The following is a 23,133-nucleotide window of genomic DNA, read 5'->3' on the forward strand; positions in this document are numbered from 1 at the left end:
TGTAGACTATAACCAGCCAGCTGTGGACCGACATCACAACATCTGTCCCTTCTAAGAATATCTGAGTAATCCGTTTTCTACGGAAACATCGAGTATTAAATCTGAAGTCTGGAGTGGAAATGATTTCTGTTTACATCATGACTCCATGGAGGTTAATCATCATTAACTAACCTTATTATCAACGTTACATCCCAAAATAATCCTGTTAAAACCTGCTGTGAACAGGTGAGCTGACCCAGAGTCAGTCTGCTGCCCGACATCAGAGCCGGAAGAATCACACGAACACGTTTCTGTTTCACAACACTTTTATCTGCTTAAAAAAAAAGTCACCCTGTTGCCGCGGCGACCCTTTCGGCAGGCTGCGCATCCACAACTTCCTGATTGGTTTGTAAAGTTCATCCCCAGAGTGCAGGTGGGGGTGATGGAGTGAAATTACTTGATTTGATTAATTAATCATTTGAAATCAATCAAGGTCAACAGACCGTCGGTTCCGTCCGACCCGCTTCAGTTTGGCAGTTTTCAGCTCCATCTTCATCTTTTACACCCTTTAACAGCCAGAAAAAATATATACGCTGTTTCCAAAAATATCTTTTCTCCACAAACACGCTGATGTTCCTTCAGTTCACCGCAGACGCTGGAGTCTGAGGAGGAGTCGGGTTTCATTCCTCAGAGTTGACCAATCACACAAACTGATTCTGATTGTGTGTGAAGGCCGGCTGTATTTCTCCATCACTCACTGTGTGGATCCATCCGCCGCTGGAAATAGTCCTCGATAGAGTGAACAGCTGTTTGAGCCTCCTAATAAATATGTGAGCAGGAAGTGATGGCACCGACATGAAAAAAGCTTCAACAACATGAAGCAGTGATGTTGCTGCTGTGAAACTACCTCACAATCCAAAGGTCCGTTTCAATCTGGCGTAAGTTGGTCCTTACGTCGGTCTCTGTTCGGGCGGGAAGTCATGTGACGGACAATGAGAGACGTCCGCTCACCGTGACGCGCTACAGGTCACAGCTCGTCCAAATATGGTCACTTCCTGCTCCAAACCGCTCCGAACTAGCAAAGATGGTGACGGACAGAATCTGAACTGGAGGCTTCATAATGTTCACAAACCAACGATGACATCACTGATGGTTGATGACATCACTGATGGATGATGATTGGTTGGATCTGTCTGACTTTTTAGTGCCAGTTAGGACATGTGACTCTTTGTGAACACGGTCCCGGACCTCCAAACAAACCGGGACCACTATCAAGGCTAATAAGTGCATGACAGATGACACAAAGTCACTGCTCCAACAAAAAGTCATCAGTGTGCCTGTTGGTACCGAGCCTGCCTCCTGCTGGACCTCCATCCAAGTGTCTACAGGAGGTCCAGAAGCTCAGAGATCAAAATGCAAGAGAAAAAAATCTAAATGTAAAAAAAATGAAGAAGAAAAGTAACAACAGCTCTGTTTCCTGCCGTGTTCTCCGGACCCGCCTCAGTTCTCCGGACCCGCCTCAGTTCTCCGGACCCGCCTCAGTTCTCCGGACCCGCCTCAGTTCTCCGGACCCGCCTCAGTTCTCCAGCAGCACCGTGCGGAGCTGGTCCTCCTCACTCATGCTAATGGTGGCGATGGCGCCGTCGTTGAACTCGAAGGACGTCCCTCCGTCCACCACCATGCAGGCGTCCCAGCAGCGGGACCGGATGCACACCCTGAAGGAGCAGAGGAGCAGAACTCGTGAGCGGCTTCCCGGCGGCGTGAAGTCTGACCGACTGGCTCGGCGGATCGGAACCGACCTGCTGGCGAAGCCTCTCTGCCGGCTGCTGGAGAAGACCCGGTTAACGATGGGCTCCCTGATGCTGTAGAACAGGCAGCTGTCGTCCGGGCTGAACACCAGAGACCTGTTGTACTCATCGGTGACTGGACACGCAGACAACCGGATCAGAACCAATCAGAACCAGGAGGAGGAGGAGGAAAGGGAAGGGGAGGAAGATGAGGAGGAGCAGGAAGAAGACGAGAAGGAAGAGGTGAAGGAAGAAGAAGAGGAGGGAGGAGCAGCTCACCCTTCTCTATGACTCCTGGGTTCAGGGGGATCTCCAGACCAGTCTGGGACTTTCCTGAAAGAACAAACATTTATCAGTGATTCAGGTGGAACATCTGGTTCACTATGACTTCAGGTAGAACATCTGGTTCACTATGACTTCAGGTGGAACATCTGGTTCACTATGACTTCAGGTAGAACATCTGGTTCACTATGACTTCAGGCGGAACATCTGGTTCACTATGACTTCAGGCGGAACATCTGGTTCACTATGACTTCAGGCAGAACATCTGGTTCACTATGACTTCAGGCAGAACATCTGGTTCACTATGACTTCAGGTAGAACATCTGGTTCACTATGACTTCAGGTAGAACATCTGGTTCACTATGACTTCAGGCAGAACATCTGGTTCACTGTGACTTCAGGCAGAACATCTGGTTCACTATGACTTCAGGTAGAACATCTGGTTCACTATGACTTCAGGTAGAACATCTGGTTCACTATGACTTCAGGCAGAACATCTGGTTCACTGTGACTTCAGGCAGAACATCTGGTTCACTATGACTTCAGGTAGAACATCTGGTTCACTGTGACTTCAGGCAGAACATCTGGTTCACTGTGACTTCAGGCAGAACATCTGGTTCACTGTGACTTCAGGTAGAACATCTGGTTCACTGTGACTTCAGGTAGAACATCTGGTTCACTGTGACTTCAGGTAGAACATCTGGTTCACTATGACTTCAGGTAGAACATCTGGTTCACTATGACTTCAGGTAGAACATCTGGTTCACTATGACTTGAGGTAGAACATCTGGTTCACTATGACTTCAGGCAGAACATCTGGTTCACTTTATGACTTCAGATATTTTACGTACCTATTTTCAGAACGTCCTCGACGGCTTGTTCGGCCAGTTTGTTGATGTTGTACGACCTGTGGAGAGCAGAGACGCGTCTTTACAATAACATCATAACAATATAAACACTTCTTATTTTATTTTTCTTTCTTTCCATCTTCTCTTAATTTAATTTATTGATCTTTTTGACTTAATAATCGCCCAGACAGCGTTTCTTCTTCTTATATTTAGATTTATTTGCTGCAGATGTGCTGATTGGCTTTTGATTCAATGGGATCAGAGTTACTTTTACTTTTCATGGCTGGAATCACTTTAACACACAAAATCCAAAAATTTAAACCGATATCAATTACTTTTAGTAAACGGGTGCAAAATAAATGTGAAAACTGCCTTTTATTAGAGGTGTTAGTAAATCAGTCTTTCAAACGAATATCTGAACACCGTTGCTTTGATAAAGATGTGAACTACGATTCATTCAGTCAGTCTTAACTCTGAAGACACAGAACCTGAGGATGAGGCACTAGTTTAATTAATTAAATTATTAATTAGTTTAATATTAACATATATTGTTAGAAATACAGTCCCTCCAGGAAATCGCAATAATTAACGCAAATTCAAGCAAACTCCACAATATTCGTGGGAGCTTTACAATTTTCCTGCGATTTTCCTCAAAAAACGTCGTCATCAGAATCTGAGCTGAAAGTATTAAAACATAAAGTAAATCTTTTCAAACAAAACTAACTTTATTAATAATAACTCCTCATTTTATCAGAAAGTCTCTGCTTCTGTTTTCATCTCCAAATAAAACTCTCTTCACCGGAGAAACAGGAAGTGACGGGGTTTGTGGGAAATGTGTTCTTCACATTAAAATGATGATTAAATGTTTGTGATCAGAGGAAGTGATTCCATATTACTGGATGTTAAATGAGTTTTGTCCACACGTCCAGTTGTCAGAGACGTCTCTTTGTTTGTTTCATCCAGCAGGTCTATGTGTTGAATGAACATGAATTAAACAGCATCTAAAGCTCTTATTTTGAAAGGCTGATGTCGTCCTTGTTTCTATATTCCAGTCACTGACGTCTGTTCTGGAAACATATGCAGCTTTTAGGACCTTTTAGGAGATTTTAGGACCTTTTAGTAGCTTTTAGGACCTTTTATCTCCAAGGTTCTCCAAGTTCAATAAATAAGTAAAAAAAAGATTTGAACTAAAATTATTTTCTGGTTATATATTTATTCCTTTATCAGCTAGTGGTTAAATTTTTTTTTTTTTTAAATCTCACTTTTCTTTCTTAACTTGCATTTTTTTTGAATTCCTGCAATTTTATGTAAAAAAAAAAAAAAAAAACCTCACTTAAAACTCCAAAATCAAACATTTATGATCACAACAGTCACAAAAAGAGCCAGTGATGTCCTGGAGGTTCTGATTAAATGGGTTCTAATACTCATATTTGTGTTGTTATTAGTGTGAAATCAGCTGTTTGGTGATTCATCTGAGACTCACCAGGCTTTGGATCCCGTCCCCGTGCAGATGCTGAGTCCTGAACTCTTCTGTTTCTCCCACGGCCCGTCGTCCACAGAGATCTCGTAGTAGGAGGCCCTGAGGAGGAGGACGAGGAGGAGCAGGAGGACATGTGATGAGAAGAACTGACACTCACGTCCCCTGATGAGAGCTGGACAGACAAAAGGTCGTACCTGGAGGACAGAGACTCTCCGATGAAGATCTCGTTCAGGCTTCTGATGGGGAGGAGGCGGGGCTTGGAGAAGCTCTCCGGTAACGTTCCCGCCCCTGAAACATGGAGGAACAATAATAATGATCACATTCATAATCAGAGGCTGATATTAATCTAGCATATTCCATCTTGTGCAAAACGATCAGAGAGGGAAACGGGAGGGAAGACAGGACGATACAGACAGACTGACGGACGGGGGCGGGGCTTATGCTATGGCGTACTCCGCCGGTTGTCCATGGTGGTGATGCGGTGAGCCTGGCTGTGCTGCTCCAGACTCAGCTGCAACTCGTGCAGGTTCACGGGGGTCGGGTTGATCCCGGTTCCCTCCAGGTGAAGACGGATCCTCTGACGCCACAACCACCTGAACGCAGACCAGGAAGTGAGAGCAGGAAGTGAGGGGACCGAGCGGCCGTCTGAGCAGAGCCCCGCCTTCTGTCCTTTTTCCCACCACTAATTCAAGCAGGATTTTTACATACTCAGTTAACTCAATCATTTAATAAAAAGGTATTTTCCTGTGTTGGATTAACAATAAACTGGCATCAGTACAATATCAAATACTTCATTTAAATCTATCAATCATTAATATGGAAGTTGTCTAACCGCAGACATAATCAAAGATATTTTAAGTTCACATCCACCTCAACCAAACGTAGTTTTCATGCTGACGGAGCACCACTGCGCCCTCTAGTGGCGGCAGGTGACTCTACAGGAAGCACTGAGAACAGCAAAGTGACTTCCTGCAGATTTCACAGGTTGATTTTTTTTTAATTTGATTTTATACACTTTATTAATCCCCGAGGGGAAATGTCTTCACTACAGCAGGGGGTCTCTCAGGGGGGAGGTGCTGCAGCAGGCTGCCACTAGCGCGGCGCCAGGTAACCTGACCTGAGGTGCATGTTTTTGGATGATGGGAGGAAGCCGGAGAACCCGGAGAGAACCCACGCAAGCACAGGGAGAACATGCAAACTCCACACAGAAAGGCCCAGGACCGGATTCCAACCCAGAACCTTTTTTGCTGTGAGGTGACAGTGCTAACCACTGCACCACCGTGCCGCCCACTCATCTTCAACTTCAGGCTGAGACAAACAGGTCCAAGGAGTTCAGCGGGAGTGAGGAATTATGGGATATTTCTCTTCACATTACAGCTTACGAGGTAACTTTACCTGTAAATTGGGATTCGCCGCAAAAATACAAATCACTGATCTCTGTGCAATACAAAATATATGCTCGAAATTTACAATTAAAAATATGTTTTTATCACCTACGTGTAATAATAATCATCTGTTTTTCTTTACCTATCAAGGTGTATTTATGTTTCTGTGTATATGGCTCGTGTGTGTGTGTATTTAAACATTGTTTTTTTTTTTAAAGTTTCCTAAAACCTTTTTCTTGTTCTATTTGTTTTTGTTGTAATTCTGTCTTCGTGAGCACTTTTCTTTCTCCTGCCTGTATTCTGAAGCTACATTTCCCCACTGCAGGATTAATAAAGTCTTTTTCTAATCTTAAAATAAGATGATCGATAAGATGGGTAACCAGACAGAAGGCAGGACGACACTGAAGAATACCGGTGGGTAAATACGCACCTGAACTCACCACGGCAGAGTTTCTCCAGAGCCTCGGGGAAGGCCCGGGTGTAGCGCACGGGGAGGCACAGGTGACCTTCTGACCTTTGGCAGAGCGGGAAAACTGTAGTGAGCTCATCTGAACGCGCTGATAAACGTGGATCAATCACAGGACGGTGTGAATCAATGAATCCGGGTGACCAACGTCCTCGTTGAGCTTCGGTACAACAGAGAAAAGGTTCCCAGTGTGACGTTTACCTCTCCGGGTCCGTGTTTACTCCAACAACCGGTTTGTCCTTGCTTAAAACCTTACTGGCAACAAGCAGCATTGTCCCGTCACCTAACAAAACAAACTGCAGTTAGAGAACTTGTATTGTGGTCTGAAGCCTTTGTTCATGTTGTGCCACCCCCACCTCCCACCCCCACCCCAAAGGGTGAATAAGGTTAAGTCCTGTCCATTCTCTGCGTCACAAACGTTGACGGTCGAGGAAGATTCTTTAAATCAGAGTTCTTTTCAGTGATTGACGCCCAAAGTTGAACTAGTTTAACGAACTTTATATTTTTAATGATTCGATGTCAGAGGCTTCAAAAACCAACTGAACTGAGTGTTCGTACCTCCAGCGGAGATGATGGCGTCCGCCCATCGCACCACCTCCTCATCGTACTCGCCCCTCTTCACCACCCGCACCTCGATGCCTTCTCGCCTGCAAACACACAAACTGTCCTGAAAACACCAAACCCTGTCTGTCCTCCAGCCTGTCTGTCTGTCCTCCAGCCTGTCTGTCCTCCTGTCTGTCTGTCTGTCTGTCTGTCCTCCAGCCTGTCTGTCCTCCAGCCTGTCTGTCCTCCAGCCTGTCTGTCTGTCTGTCCTCCAGCCTGTCTGCCCTCCAGCCTGTCTGTCCTCCTGTCTGTCTGTCCTCCAGCCTGTCTGTCTGTCTGTCCTCCAGCCTGTCTGTCCTCCTGTCTGAAGGGCCTGGTCTCACCTCAGGCTCTTCACCACGTGCTCCACATTGTTGGTGTGGATGTTGTGTCTCTCCAGCAGGCCGCTGTAGCTGGAGCCTTTCAGGGCGAGCTGCAACACACAGAGCAGACAGTCTGGACAGGTAGGTGACAGGTGAGTGATCTGCCTGGAGGGGGAGGGACATGGGGGGGGGGGGGGTGTCTTACCAGTAGTTTCAGGTCCTCTTCAGAGAGCCCTGCGTACAGGTACCGCTGCTGCTCAAACTCATACCGGGTGGTCTTCGTTACCACGGCCACTCGGTCCGGTTTGAACCCGGTCCACTGCGGCGAGGACGGCTTCCACGCGGTGGTGTGGACGGGGCGAACCGGGCTTCCGTACAGGAGGCTCACACCGCGACCCAACACGGTCACCACCACGCGACGAGACATTATTGTTAGTGGACACACAACCGAGAACTAGAGTCCACGTCCCGGTGAGGAGTGACGGTCCGGTCCGGTGCTGCTGTCACGGAGATGACATAACGGACCCGTCAGAGCTCTGGGCAGGTGGAGCCCATTCAACTAGTCTCACACACACACACACACACACACACACACACACACACACACACGCACACACACACACACACACACACACACACACACACACACACACACGCACACAGCTGTCAGGGAAGGTCACCGCGCTCTCCTGTCACCCGGTGACCCGCCTTTATCTCCGGGCTATTACTTTCGGACTGGATTGTTTTCTCTCCGCCTGGTAACCGAACAGCACCACCAGCTAGTCAGCTGCTTAACTAGTCCTCCGTATTTGGTCTGGTTAACAGCTGGCGTTACGTTACCAGTTTCGCTTCACGAGCTAAAAGTAGCTAGCGGCATGCTCACCACTCGTACGCCCGCATATCTCCCACTCGGAGCTGGGTTGACTCTCCCCAGAGACCGCGCTACAGACGCGACACGCTCCGCACGTGCTCCCGCCTTTAAAACGACGGTTAACACACCTGAACAGGTGAAGAACACGCGACAACAAACGACCAGCGGCGGCACGTACCGTGCAGTCTGGCACGTCCTCGAGCTGTACGTGAGATACGTAGAGTCAACCTGATTGGCTGCCGCTGTGCTGCGCGTGACGCTGATGCGTTCAGGGCCGCTGAAAATAAAACCAGGATCCGGTTCATCGCATCTCCGGGTATAAATAAACTCGGACATCTGAGGCCACGAGACCTCCACTCAACACACAATAAAGTCTTACAAATCTCGATTATTTGTTTATATTTGTTCATTCAAATATTTTATTTAATTTTTTGTAAGTGATGTTTCAAAACCTGAAGGAGAAACACTGATTTTTTTTTTCTAATGCACCTAAACATACTAAAAACTATACATATTGAAATTGACTTTTTTTTTGTCCCAAGTTACTAAACAGTAATCATTCCCAGGATAAATACAGGAGTCCTCATGAAACTATGAATCAGACTCTGAACACGGTTTCCATTGCCTTTGCTCAGCTTCATCTAGAAATACCTGTTTAGAGAGATGTCTTTTACTGGCACTAAAATAACTATTAACTAGGCGGCCTTAAAATTCAGGAGTATCTGTGGTAAACTGAGGAAAAGGGGTGTGTTCCCTTTAATACTGATATCATAAGAAATAAGGGAGCAGGTACTTCCGCTGGAGGAGCAGTCAGTGCTATAAAATATATTGAACATCAAATAAACAGCACTGATTCTTAATAACGAACAGTTTATGTCGTTTTGAATCACTTTAAACAGAAGAAAACCTCGTGAGGTGATCTACACAGTTGCCTGGACTGAGGCTGGATTTACTACTAGGAGTTTGATTATGACATGAATCTGATGATGATCATCTTCACATCAAACACAAAATCAGAGGATCAGTCACAGAAGTCATGTGACCAAAGAGCCACAGAGCAACTTCAACATTGTGTCCATTAAAAGACGCCTCACAGGTTGTTGGTGCCAACAGCTCATCACAGCTGGAGTTGGGGTTCATTGTGACGGTGCCTTCAGGGCCCTCAGTGATCACTGTATGAGGGCCGCAGAGGACGAGGATGGATCAATAGAAACCATAAGTCAACATATCCTTTAGAGGACCATCCCATTATCTTCATCATGTGTTGATTCATGTAAAAGTGACAATAAAGTCTCACTAATTTAAATGCTGAGCTTTCCCCAAATCTAAACAAATTGTTTTTTTATTTCCTGCTGCCAGTAGAAACACTGATTCAGGATCAGTTCTGGGGTGAATGAAAGTGTACATGAAAATGTAAAAGGTCCATCTGACATCTTTAAGGTTAAACCATTGACTGTATATGAGACTTCACCAAAGTCTGACTTTATTAGTCTCAACCAACCATCAACCATCAGTGATGTCATCAACCATCAGTGATGTCATCGTTGGTTTGTGAACGTTATGAATCCTCCAGTTCAGATTCTGTCCGTCACCATCTTTGCTAGTTCGGAGAGGTTTGGAGCAGGAAGTGACCATATTTGGACGAGCTGGGGGAGGAGCCAGCGGTGGATCTGACCGATCTGATCAGAAACCTGACGATACTACGTCCCGTCCACCGATAGCTGTAACCTGACTGCACCACAGGCCTGTCAATCAAACAGACACGCCCCCAGAAACAGGTCTTCTTGAATCTTCTTTTCTAATGAATGAGGGATTATTTTCAGATGGACCTCCAGAAAACTAAGAAGAAGGAGTGACTTTAGCTAACAACACCGAGATAACTGATGGACACATTTTATTCACTTTGGATTTGATGAGAGAAGTTGAATGGGAGTCTATGGAGCCGGAGGCTTTTTGGAGCCGACCTCTAGTGGCACTCGCTGGTATTGCAGCTGAAGACACTTCTGGATCAGAACCATTTTACAGACCTGAAGCTACGAACTCTTTGATATCCAGTCTGTGGTTTCAGCCCTCGACTGGTTGAATCAGATGTGAATAATCTTTTTCAAATTGAATGAACGCTTTCACTTTAAAGTAACTGTCATTTGATCCCGTTTAAAAATATGAATTTAGTTTCCTTTTACAGAAGGAAAGAATCCAAACACGACTCGGCGGACCACCTGAGTTTTGATTATAAATTCTTTGAATGAACAGAAAACTCATCTTCAACATACTTTAAAATAAAGACGAGCAGAAAGCAAAAGAAGTAAAAAAATCAATCAGCACCAAACACCTCCAGAAATCCTTCATTCACTAGTGTGAGCAGGAACCCTGTTTGTAATGTGACCTGATTCGAGGGGTATTCTTCACTAATTATATTCACCTCCACCGGGGAATATGTTTCCTTACAGTCAGGTCACTTATTACAGCTCCACTTTGTTCAGCTAATTGTGGTGCGTCGTTTACTCGGTGGAATTATCTCAAACTATAACACGTCCCCAGGGAGACGATGTGTATCACACAAACCTGGTTATTGTTTTCTATGTCAGCAACAAATCTACATCATTATCCTTAAAACATAACTCGGTGTTAAATCCGTAAAGTTAAGAGAGAGGAGATGATAAAACTTTGGATCATTTCAAATCCTCCTTGAGTGATTTTCAGAAGTCCACAAAGTTTTCCATCCACCTGGACTTCAGCTGAATCTGTGTCACAGGGCTAACAGTGTTATTATGGGAGGACCATTTTCTGTCCTCCCTCCCTCCTCCCTCTGAGTCCTGTCTGGATGACTCCCTCGCATCCCTCTGATGACATCCTTCTGTTTCCCTCTCACCTCTCGGAGCGCTTCACTTCAGATCCTCCGTCCCTCCGTCCTCCAGGAACCTCCTCGCGTGCTCCTCGACCCGCCGAGTCCAACGTCACCGCTGCCGGCTGAAGAGCACAAACAGGTAAGAGAGGGACCACCTGCTTTTTTTATTCCTTAATATTAAAACATACAGGAGTTGTACTTACTTTAATTGACAATGAGATCTGAACTCTGAGATAAAAAGGTAAAAACAAATTGAGAATCTGGATATTAAAGCACCATCTCACCTAAATCACAAATACGGAGCACCAGATCATTTTGCTTTCATTTGTCTGGTTTGTAATCGTCATTTCACTCCAGTCTAATTAAGATGAATTAAAATTTAATGGCGTTACTGAAAAGTCGCATTTGTAGGATAATATGTGAAAGCAGAACATTAATACCAAAATCCTCACTCACTGCTGTTATTTTGTTAAAGTGAACTGAGCCTTCAGAGCACTTATAGCATGTTATGGAGAAGATGTTTAATACATGAATCAGAGTCTTTGTAGATCTTCACCGTTTCCTTTTAAAAGGCAGTTTGGTGCTGATCAGGGATGACATTTTAAAGTCTATTTGAAGAAAACAGGAGACTTCATCAGTTCGTCAAACGAAGGACAAACTTTCCAAAAATGATAAACTTTGAATACGTTCAGAGCAGCGAGAGTGGATTTGGTCTCCCAGCACTTCTATCAGCAGCATTATGGGATGAAATCTTTTAATACAAACTGAACCTGGTTATATTTCAGACAGGAACCTGGCTGTTGTTTTCAGATTGTGAACATATCTGTTAATGTAATTGTAAAGAATTTTATTCTATCATTTTTGCCATTAATATGTTGAGATGACAATAAAACGGCCAGCTGTGGTTCTCACAGCTGGATTTGGACGAGAGCTTCTTTTGAACATCATGACTCTTTATTGATTATTGCCAGAAACATCCTCTGACAGAAGATGATCAGCTGATAGTCGTTCAGTTCTGATGACTGAATATATTTACATTTCTTTAAGCATAAATGCAAAAAATGATCTGGTACAACGTCTTAAATATAAATGTTTCCATGCTTCTCTGTTTTTTTGTGTGTTTTTAACTGTTGGTCGCTGAACATTAAGTTCACCTGTAGAATAATAAAGGCATATTTCAATATTTCTACTATTTCATACACTGAACACCCGAACCTTCGTCACAGAGTGTTTGATGGAATAATACGACGCTGCTTCTGGTTTTTGACGTGTCGATACTCAACATTCAAAAAGAAAAATAAATTTGATAAAACTCAACTTTACAAGAAACACTGAACAAAAGGATGAAGGTGTTAAAGTTGAGGTTTGGAGACGAGGTCCCGCTACGAGATGATGGACAGACACTCTGAATTAAAGCTTCATCTGAACTTTGTATGTGTTCAGCAGGATGCAGCGCTTCAGAGAAAGCATCCACATACGAACCATGAAGGCCAAGAGGAAAGTGGAGGAGATCTCCAAAGAGGACGTGCAGGCCTTCCTGAAGAAGAACGCCTTCGTGCTGTTCACTGTGGGAGCGGTTGTAGTCGGTGCGTACGCAGGATGAAGCGTCTCCGCCTGCTTCAGACCGGCGAGGTGACGGAGCCGTGACTCTCTGCTTCTCTCTGCAGGGATTATCCTGGGATTCGCGCTGCGGCCCTATAAAATGACCTATCGCGAGGTGAAGTACTTCTCCTTCCCCGGAGAGCTGCTCATGAGGATGCTGCAGATGCTCGTCCTGCCGCTACTGATCTCCAGTCTAGTAACAGGTGCAGCGCATTTCCTTCCTCCAGCTCAGTCTTCTATGTTCATGTGATACGGGCTACCCGTTGTCATGGCAACCTGGTGTCATCGCAAAGCGTTAAATAGACACGCTGGTCCACGACAGCAGAACGTGAGATAGCAATGCTTTTGGCTTCTTTTTTTTTTTTTTTTTTAGGTGTAAAAATTACACATTTTGTAAGCGTGAAACTTACATGCAAGTAAATGTCATGTGACGCGGGATCATCTCAACAGAGGTCAACAGAGTACGAGGACATTTTTTAGTTTGAACCAACGTTTTTCTTGAGTTGTTTTTGTTTCGTAACCTCAACCACATGTTTTGTTTCAAAACGTGTAACTTTCACGCCTGGAAGCGCAAAGTGTAGCTATGTCACGTTTTTGCTGTTGTGGATCGGCATGTCTATTTCACGCCTTGCTGTGATACCGGGTTGGAACAAGAGACTGTATGTTCTCTTTTCATCAGCTTTTTGTGTTAATTTCATGTTGTCGCCTCTTGATGCAGAACATCCTCTTCTTTAACAGCTCCATGGCCCGTCTGCACAAGCATCTTAGGACATTTACAGTTATTGTGACCTCTAGTGGCCGTAGTCATTATAATGGAGAAAAGTGTAAATCATCAGTGGGATTCATTGTTTCCAGTTGCTGAATTAATTAAAGATTCAATTAAAAATGTATAAAGATAATCCATTCACTCCTTCGCTGTGGTTCGGTGAACAGGTGGTTCTGATCCGGCTGCAGGTGTGAATCTGAGTGTCCCTCTGTGTGTTGGCCCTGTGATGTAACCTGTCCAGGTGTATCCAGCTGTAGACAGGCTGCAGCCCCAAACCACCATGACTGTTCCTCCCTGTAGCTTTTAATCAGTCAGATGACCTTTGAACTTGCAGGGCAGATTTCTGTGCTCCAGATCAGACTTCATTTCCACACGCACAGTGTGTGTACTGCATGCATTTACATCCCGACATTAACGTGTGCTGTGAGATTACAGACCACATGTTCATGTCACTTTGGATTAAAGCTGCAGATTATGTTGATTTATATCTACAAAAATGTAATCTTTGCCTTCATTAGCTTCATTAATCAGCTGTTTACACTAAAATAAACCGCTGCAATTGTAGTTTACTTACTATTACCTCACTATTTCTGAAATTCTATCAAAGATCTAATATTTCATGTGGCTGGTTATCTTTTATTGGAGAGGCATCCGAGTCTCTCTACCACCTCCCTGAACCTTTGACCTCAATATAAAATTCGGTGTCACCCGGCATCACCGGGTTCACTGGCTCTCTGTGTTTCAAGGTACTCGGCAGGTAAGTTGTTCAGCATCTTGTAAACATGTCCACAGCTCCTCTGTGTCTTCATGTGATCCAGACTGACTCCACGATGAAGAACTGTTTCAGGACTCTTCGTTCTTGTTGTGGCTGAAGGCTCTTTATGACTCTGGCTGTGTTCCCGATGATTGAAGTCGATGATCTTTCCCTCAACCGAACCATGTAGTTATTGAAGCATCGGCGTGTATCTAAGAGTGTTCGACATCTTGGGAAGACACCGGTCTGGTTGTTTATAAAGAATATTGTTATTTGTTGAAGTAATCAGCAGCCTTTCTGTCTCCGTGTCCGTCAGGAATGGCAGCTTTGGACAGCAAAGCCTCCGGAAAGATGGGCATGAGAGCCGTCATCTACTACATGACCACCACCTTCATCGCAGTCTTCACCGGCATCATCATCGTGCTCATCATCCACCCGGGAAAAGGATCGAAAGAGGAGTTCGGAAAGCAGCAGCACATCGAGCAAGTCAGTCCTGCCGACGCCTTCTTGGACCTGATCAGGTATCATTCACGGGACGACGACGAGGGTTTCAGAGTTCAGCTTTGACGAGCCGACAGACGGCGTCTCTAAATCACTGTTCTCGTTTCAGAAACATGTTCCCACCGAACCTGGTCCAAGCCTGCACAGAGCAGGTGAGCTGCACCGGTGGTACTTCATGAAGCGGCGGGAAGGTTTGAAGCCTTTAACAGTAGAGAGGGTGTCTGACTCCGGTACCAGAACTGGGAGCTGGTTCTGCAGGAGAGGTTCTGCAGGATGAAGGTTCTGCCTCCTGTTCTGGAACCACCAAAGAAGAGTGCTGTCAGGATAATCGTTAAGATTGGAGATACGTTTGGTCTTTAAGGTCTTTGTATGTCAAGAGAGGAATTATTTATTTTACAGGAAGCCGATTTAAAAAAGGTAACATGGGAGAAATATGATGAAATACAATAACTTCAGTTTTGTCTGAATTCACAAGAAGAACATTCAACATCATCATCACCTTTGTTTTTTTAGACACACTCGAGTTGTGACTGGCAGGATTCTTTTATATGGCAATAAAAACATATGCAGTGTTTCCTAATATGTACAACTTGAACAGTACAGGTCTTAGTACAGAACCCTGTGGAACTCCATGACTCCCTCTAGTGTTCATGGAAGATTAAAAAAACTGAAATCTGTCTGATAAATAAGATTTAAACCAAGTTGCACCGCTGAAGATAATTTTTGTGATTGATGACAACAAGACTCTTTTAGATAAATAATACTGAAGCAGCTGGTTTGTAGAGCGTATTGAACCAGAACAAGCATAAATATTCAGAACATCACATGACACCGGGCTCAGTACGCAGTGTTTCTTTCTGGACCCAAACCCGGCCTCAGTGTGCATCTAAAAGTAAACCCAACATGGCATCATATCCTCGTCATCACTAATTAATGATCCCCAGAGGCATTATACGGTTGATGAAACTCTGATCCTCTCGTTCCTCCAGTTCAAAACCAAATACGGGAAGCGAGTGGTCCATTTCACGGTGACGGTGAATGAAACCCTCTTCAACTCCACCAACGCCACCCAGGAGGTGATGGAGATCACCCGGGAGGAGATGATCCCCGTGCCGGGTCAGGTGTACGGGGTCAACGCCCTCGGGCTGGTGGTGTTCTCCATGTGCTTCGGCCTAATAATCGGTAACATGAAGGAGCAGGGCCAGGTCCTCAAGGACTTCTTCGACAGCCTCAACGAAGCCATCATGCGCCTGGTCGCCATCATCATGTGGTAAGATGGCCGGGATTCGTCTGTTAGTCGTTGTGAACAAACACTACCGTCAGTAACTCCCTCTCTCAGGTACGCTCCGATTGGGATCCTGTTCCTGATCGCAGGGAAGATTGTGGAGATGGATGATCTGACAGAGATGGGTGGCCAGCTGGGCATGTACACCATCACGGTCATCATCGGCCTGATGATCCACGGCGTCCTCATCCTGCCCACTCTTTATTTTGTCATCACACGGCAAAACCCCTTCATCTTCATCGCCGGGATCCTGCAGGCTCTGGTGACGGCGCTGGGCACCTCCTCCAGGTGAGTCACATGACATCTACCAACCAAACAAACTGACAAGCCATGGCAGACCATGAGGGCCCTTTCAGCTGTCAGAGATGTACTGCAATTTTATTTAATTGTCTTTAAGGCTGACGGGAGATAAACCTTTCGAACCTGTCTCTAATCTGTGGGGGAGAGTCAAGCGTTGGGTACGCCCACCATCCACCCCGCCCACCTCATCCGCCCCGCCCACATTATCCACCCCAACCACTATCCGCCCCGCCCCCCTCATTCACCTTCCCAACATCCGCCCAGGACATGTCGCACTGTAACACTCATCGCACTCATCGGTATGTAACACACGTCGTACTAGAACACACGTCACAATGTATCACACTTCACAATGTATCACACTTCACAATGTAACACGTCGCACTGTAACATACGTCGTAATATAACACGTAACAATGTAACAGACGTCACAATGGAACACGTCGCGCTGTAACATACGTCGTAATATAACGCGTAACAATGTAACAGACGTCACAATGTAACACGTCACACTGTAACATGTAACAATGTAACACATGTTGCAATGTAACACGTCGCAGTGTAACACATCACAATGTAACACGTCACAATGTAACACATGCCGCAATATAACACGTCACAATGTAACACGTAACAATATAACATCACAATGTAACACGTCACAATGTAACACACGTCGCAATGTAACACGTCACAATAAAACAGACGTTGCAATATAACACGTCACAATATAACAATATAATATTTGGGTGGCACGGTGGTGCAGTGGTTAGCATTGTCGCCTCACAGCAAAAAGGTCCCGGGTCACAATCGAACACGTCACAATGGGCCGTTACAATGTGCGGAGTTTGCAATGTTCTCCCTGTGCTTGCGTCACAATTCTCTCCGGGTTCTCCGGCAATATAACCATCATCCACAACATAACACCTCAGGTCAAGGTTACCACGTCACAATATAAGTGGCAGCCTGTAACAGCACGTCCCCCAAGATAACACGTGCAATATAACACGACAATATTCCCCTCACAATTAATAAAGTGAAATAAAAAAAAGTAACACACGCCACAATATAACACGTCGCAATATAAAATGTCACAATACAACAGACGTCACAATATAACACATCGCAATATAACACACGTCACAATGTAACACGTCACAATGTAACACACGTAACAATATAACACGTCACAACACAACAGACATCACAATATAACATCACAATATAACACACGTCACAATGTAACACACGTCGCAATATAAGACACTTCACAATGTTACACACGTCACAATATAACATGTTGCAATGTAACACGTCACAATATAACAGACACTTCACAATATTACACACGTCGCAATGTAACACATCGCAATGTAACACGTCACAATATAACACGTCACAATATAACACACGTCACAATATAACACGTCACAATATAACACACGATGTCACAATATAACACGTCACAATGTAACACACGTCGCAATATAACACGTCACAATATAACACGTCACAATATAACAGACATCGCAATATAACACGTCACAATATAACACGTCACAATATAACACGTCACAATATAACACGTCACAATATAACAGACATCACAATATAAGACACTTCACAATATAACACGTCGCAATATAACAGACGTCACAGTATAAGACACTTCACAATATTACACACGTCACAATATAAGACACGTCACAATATTGCACGTCACAATATAACAAGTCGCAATATAACACGTGACAATATAACACGTCACAATGTAACACACGTTGCAATGTAACAGACGTCGCAATATAACACATCACAATATAACAGACGTCACAATATAACAGACGTCACAATATAAGACACTTCACAATATTACACACGTCTCAATATAACACGTCGCAATATAACACGTCACAATGTAACACGTCACAATACAACAGATGTCACAATATAAGACACTTCACAATATAACACGTCACAATGTAACACACGTTGCAATGTAACACACGTTGCAATGTAAAACATCACAATGTAACACGTAACAATATAACACATCGCAATGTAACACACTTCACAATATTGGAGACGTCGCAATATAACAGACGTCTCAATATAAGACGTCACAATATAAGACTTCACAATATACACGTCACAATATAACACTTCACAATGTAACACGTCACAATATAACACGTCGCAATGTAACACGTCACAATATAACACGTCACAATATAACAGACGTCACAATATAAGACACTTCACAATATTACACACGTCACAATATTACACACGTCACAATATAACGTCACAATATAACAGACGTCACAATGTAACAGACGTAACGCACGTTGCACTGTAGGATACGCCACACTGGAACACACATTTACACCCTTCATGTGTCCAGGATTCAGCTGGTGTTCAGATGCTGATATTTACAGCCTGACAGATGGAGGTTTTTTACACTAATATTACTGAGACAAACTGAGCCGCTGTTGTTGTTGTTGCAGTTTGAAGGTGCCTTGAAGTATATTTCTTCGTTGTTTCTAACTTTCTTCCCCAGCTCCGCCACGCTGCCCGTCACCTTTAAATGTCTGGAGGAGAACAACAAAATTGATAAGCGGATCACACGTTTCGTACTGCCCGTTGGCGCCACCATCAATATGGATGGGACGGCTCTGTACGAGGCGCTGGCGGCCATCTTCATCGCCCAGGTCAACAACATGGAGATGAACTTCGGTCAGATTATCACCATCAGGTAGAAATCAATACAAGTAGAGAAATAAAACATTCCCAGCAGTCACACTGTTTCATTTGGGTTCTTCTTCTTTGATAAAGTATTACAGCGACTGCGGCCAGCATCGGAGCTGCTGGCATCCCTCAGGCGGGACTGGTCACCATGGTGATTGTACTGACCTCCGTTGGACTTCCGACTGATGACATCACTCTCATTATTGCCGTTGATTGGTTTCTGTGAGTAGCTTCCCTGCATCCATTAACTCTGTCCACATCGTCCTGCTCCGGGTCGGGGGGCTGCAGCCAACACAGAAACCGACTGTGTCGTGAACAATCATCCAACACTCGGTGACACGCTGTTTGTTGGCTGCGCTGCCGTAACGGTACGGACATCATCGGACTTTAAAGGTCAAAAGCAGCTCCGTATCTACTACCACCTAGTGACACACTTCTCTCTCCCCGGAGTCTTGTGCTACATCTTTCCTTTTGTATTGAATATTTTTGCAATGAGTTTTAACATAGAAACATAATTAGGTTTCCCAAATTAATCATTTCAATTAGAATACCCTTCCCAGAAATTACTCAGCTAACTGGGGTAATAAGAAAGAAACCCTCCTCCTCCTTAACTAGGATATGAATGTCTGTCAGCGGCACGCTTCACCAGAACTTTCCACACTGAGCAGAGGACAGCGTCTCACGTATAAAAGCTGACGGCGGTTTCATGCAGCGAGCTGAGGTCACTAAATCATTTTACATTTTTTCAATTCTGTTCCTTCACTTTACTACATAAATGCAGAAAGATGTATCATACTTTCTTACTCTATTTTTTAACATTTATTTGACAGCTGTTAGTTACTAGTTACTTTATCAAATACAATTTTAAATACAAATCCTTGGAAGATCATATAAAGTATCAGGATTAAACAGCCCAATAATTTATAGAACTGGAGCTGAAGTTATGTCAATAAACCCAACATTAAAAATGTCAAATCAGCTGCTACTGACACACAGCAGACACAAAATCAGAGACATCATAAAGCTAACGGACGTGTGTTTCTGTTCAGATGATGAGCTGCTACAGTAACTGTCCCTCGATGCTAACGTGCTAGTTGCTAACTTTGCTCTTTTGTGCCTTCCAAGAAGCATAATTTGTTTTTGTGGAGCTTTTTTGTTGTTGTTGTTGTTGTTGTTTTTGGAAACAGCTGCCTACACAGGCGTTGAGTACTTGTGTCTTCATCATGCAAGCAAAAAAACTGTTTTGAGAGTAAATTTCTTGCACTGCAATCAAAAATCCAGTTTGTAAGTAAAAATATATGAACTATTATTCATAATAATAATAATAATTAATGAATTATTTGCATTTAAAAAAAAAATTACTAGTTTTGGTCAAAGAATTCTGAGTTTTGCTTATGAAATTAACCTTTTTGTCTACGAATCGAAACCCTTGAGTTGAGTTGGGTGTAGTGGGCGGGACATACGATGGAGACGGAAGTTTCTATTGGTGGATTGACTACTTCATAGTTTTGTATACAAGGTGGGATGTAAAATCAGCCCTTTGTTGGAGACAATATTGTCTCCATGGTGACATCACCCCTGAATGTCCATCTAGAAACTATTGCATAGATTTTCTGTGTGAACCATCCGCTTTTTCTATTTGAGTTTGGACAGATTGGAAACTTCAAATGTAGTTTAGAGTTTATACTCATCTATTTTTTTTTTCAAATTGAATTTAAACACACTCTGGTCTTGTTTTGGTTTTTAATTCGCTGTTTGGGCTCTCCAACCTGCTTCTTTTACATATCAGCACCATTCACTGTTCATAATGTCATATTCTCTGCAGACATGTTCTGTATGTGTGAGCGTATGTAACATGTTGTTTGGGTGATCTGTGGTGTACATATGTGTATACATGTATGCAGGTCCAGATTGCTGAGCATGCATGTTCTCTTGCATTGATGATAGTGACTCCCGGTGATTACAGATGTGCCTTCTGTGGATCCGTCCTTTTGTAATTACGTCATTGTAAATATATCCCGTCTTGTTTTATTACTCTGATTCTCTGGTGGATTGCTGACCGTGTTTCTTCAGTTCAAATAGAAAAAGATTGGTCAGAAAAAAAGCGTGTAAAATGTCCCACTGTGCAGTGAACATGTTGGATATTTACCCAGAGTTCTGTGTTTTCTGCCGGGCTGCAGGGACCGCCTGCGTACGACCACCAACGTTTTGGGGGATTCGATCGGCGCCGGCATCGTGGAATTTCTGTCCCGACACGAGCTCCGCAGCAAAGACGTGGAGATGGGAAACTCAGTGGTGGAGGAGAAGGAGAGGAAGAAACCGTACAAGCTCATCTCCCAGGATAGTGATTTTGAAAACGACAAACGTGCCCACAGTGAATCGAATATGTAGCTCTGACATCAGTGAACAAAACAAACACGTACAGCTGGTTCTGTTTTCAGGAGTAGGGACTTCATTCTGTTGGACACTTTAGTTTTACTGGCTTTGTTAACATTCCTTTATTATTACATCCCAAAGGTGATCAATGATTCATGATCCTCTGTCATCCCCAATGACAAATATGACATCTTTAATATATGCGTCGTGTATTTCAAATAGGATCGGTAGTTTCTGTTTCGTACTATTTTAATGGATAATTTAACTTCACTCATGTAGGACCTGAGATCAAAGTAGGTTTCTGGATGGAGGATTTGAAAAACAGCTGAGCAGGAGTCTCCAACCTTTTTCCCTCTGAGAGCTACTCGTGTTCAGTAGCATTTATTCACATAGCTGAGCTCCACCCAAACCAGCTGAATCAGCTTCTTTTATGTGAACATTAACAAACTGATACTCAACACACAGTTTGTATCTCAACAACTTAAACTCAGCAGCATGTGCATGTTTTTTTTCTTTATGCTTTTAATCTGAAAAGTTGCGGCTGTTAGTTTACCAGCAGTGTAAGTGTCAGACTCTCTCTATAGCTCCGCCCCCTCTGTTGCGGTCCAGCTGAAAATATTGTATTTGTTATTTACCTAATTTCTGAGCAACCGTTTGTTTCCAGCTCAGTGTGAGTCACTGCTGTGTTTCTGTCCTCTGACCTCTGTGTGTCTCACTGTGGGCGGAGCTCCACCTCTGCTTTACTGACATGGTGCAGAGCAGACACAGGTGGAGGGGGAGATGGTTAATCCATTGCGTTGATAGCGTCGTTCTCTCGAAGAGATTAATAAATCAATAAATAATAAATGCTGAAAATGATTGACAAATATACACAAGTCTGTGTGTGGGAAACACTGCATATTGTTCAAACCTAGCTACTCAGAACCGAGTCACAGGCTGCTGGTAGTTTGTGAGCTTTGGGTTGGAGACACCTGCAGCAGAGCATCTAAACAGGAACAGGACGTCTGCTGCTCAGTAAACAGGGAAGATCCTCTGAAGACTTTACGGATATCTTAAAGTCCCCCTCAACTTAAAAAAATGTTTCTGCTCTCGTTCATCCTGTTGAATATTTGACCTTCACTGAGCAGAATGATGTAAGTGCAGAGTTTAAAACTAGAAGGCTGTTCTCACGTTCACCTGATGACAGTTTCTGAGCTCATTGACAATACGATTTTTAACACGGGCAGGATTTGTGACATCAGAAATGCTGATAATGGACTTTACAGTGAAGTGTAGACATCCTGTGTTCAGCAGTTAGACATGAAATATTTCTATATTTATAGATTCTTTTAATTTGTTTTAATGAGTTTGAAGGAGGACGAGTCATTTTAAGGATTTTTAAGCTTTGTCACAAATTAAAATTAAAAAGTATTTTATGTACAAACTTAAAGGGGCTCTTTGAGTAAACATACACTCCACAATTACAGTAACTTTTACCATTTTGTCACCAGGACATGATTCACTTAATTCAAATTTTATCAACAAAGTTGTAATTCTGTATTTTCCCCACATTAGCTGCTTGATACTGTGGTTAGTACGAGATATCGTATGATTTTTATGCTTCAGTGGTACACATCTACAACTACCAACATGTGTGTGTGTGTGTGTGTGTGTGTGTGTGTGTGTGTGTGTGTGTGTATGTGTGTGTGTGTGTACATCCCTTTACGTGTTGTGACTTCATGGACATTTTTTTTTTACCAACTGCTCCTTTCCTGTAGATGAGACGAGAAAACATGTTGAATGATTTATTCACGTTAGTCTGTGATTTCATGAAGGTGTGAAACAGATATTCAAGACTTAACTGAAATTCAACAACCTTTTGTGAAACCAGTTGTATTAGTTTTTGTTTATTATAACTTCAGTGAAATAAATTTTCCTGTATCCTTCTGTTTGCAGCTGCTTTTTGTTTGT

At 43.6% G+C, this 23,133-nt stretch overlaps 2 protein-coding genes across 7 annotated transcripts; one reads left to right on the forward strand and one right to left on the reverse strand.

The window, feature by feature from the left end:
- Positions 1–287: 287 nt before the first annotated feature.
- Positions 288–10,959, reverse strand: nadk2 (NAD kinase 2, mitochondrial). 4 transcript variants are annotated; one of them, XM_069717290.1, is made up of 14 exons: positions 10,876–10,959; positions 7,338–7,632; positions 7,154–7,242; positions 6,786–6,874; positions 6,429–6,510; positions 6,192–6,275; positions 4,830–4,969; positions 4,571–4,664; positions 4,380–4,475; positions 2,900–2,955; positions 2,046–2,099; positions 1,779–1,902; positions 1,517–1,694; positions 288–1,478 (listed from the first exon to the last, which is right to left on the reverse strand). In XM_069717290.1, the coding sequence occupies exons 2-13, from the start codon at positions 7,557–7,559 to the stop codon at positions 1,556–1,558; spliced, it is 1,269 nt and encodes a 422-aa protein (XP_069573391.1). In that variant the 5' UTR covers positions 7,560–7,632; positions 10,876–10,959; the 3' UTR covers positions 288–1,478; positions 1,517–1,555. The 4 variants fall into 4 exon arrangements, with proteins under 4 accessions (XP_069573391.1, XP_069573390.1, XP_069573388.1 ...); XM_069717289.1 differs by lacking the exon at positions 10,876–10,959 and adding an exon at positions 8,016–8,171; XM_069717287.1 differs by lacking the exon at positions 10,876–10,959 and adding an exon at positions 7,768–8,171 and having other exon boundaries at positions 1,536–1,694; positions 7,338–7,691.
- Positions 10,838–23,109, forward strand: LOC138632028 (excitatory amino acid transporter 1-like). Of its 3 annotated transcripts, none has more exons than XM_069717283.1 (10): positions 10,841–10,990; positions 12,295–12,437; positions 12,519–12,656; positions 14,290–14,494; positions 14,584–14,626; positions 15,464–15,744; positions 15,814–16,047; positions 18,620–18,814; positions 18,895–19,029; positions 20,988–23,109. In XM_069717283.1, exons 2-10 carry the CDS (start codon positions 12,299–12,301, stop codon positions 21,196–21,198), a joined length of 1,581 nt encoding a protein of 526 aa, XP_069573384.1. In that variant the 5' UTR covers positions 10,841–10,990; positions 12,295–12,298; the 3' UTR covers positions 21,199–23,109. The 3 variants fall into 3 exon arrangements, with proteins under 3 accessions (XP_069573386.1, XP_069573384.1, XP_069573385.1); XM_069717284.1 differs by having other exon boundaries at positions 12,298–12,437; XM_069717285.1 differs by lacking the exons at positions 15,814–16,047; positions 18,620–18,814; positions 18,895–19,029; positions 20,988–23,109 and having other exon boundaries at positions 10,838–10,990; positions 15,464–15,748.
- The last annotated feature ends 24 nt before the right edge of the window (positions 23,110–23,133 follow it).

Source organism: Brachyistius frenatus, unplaced genomic scaffold (assembly GCF_029030835.1).
Source record: "Brachyistius frenatus isolate BFR_SWC_R1_liver_20210118 unplaced genomic scaffold, ASM2903083v1 Contig_172, whole genome shotgun sequence".
Lineage (NCBI taxonomy): Eukaryota > Metazoa > Chordata > Actinopteri > Embiotocidae > Brachyistius > Brachyistius frenatus.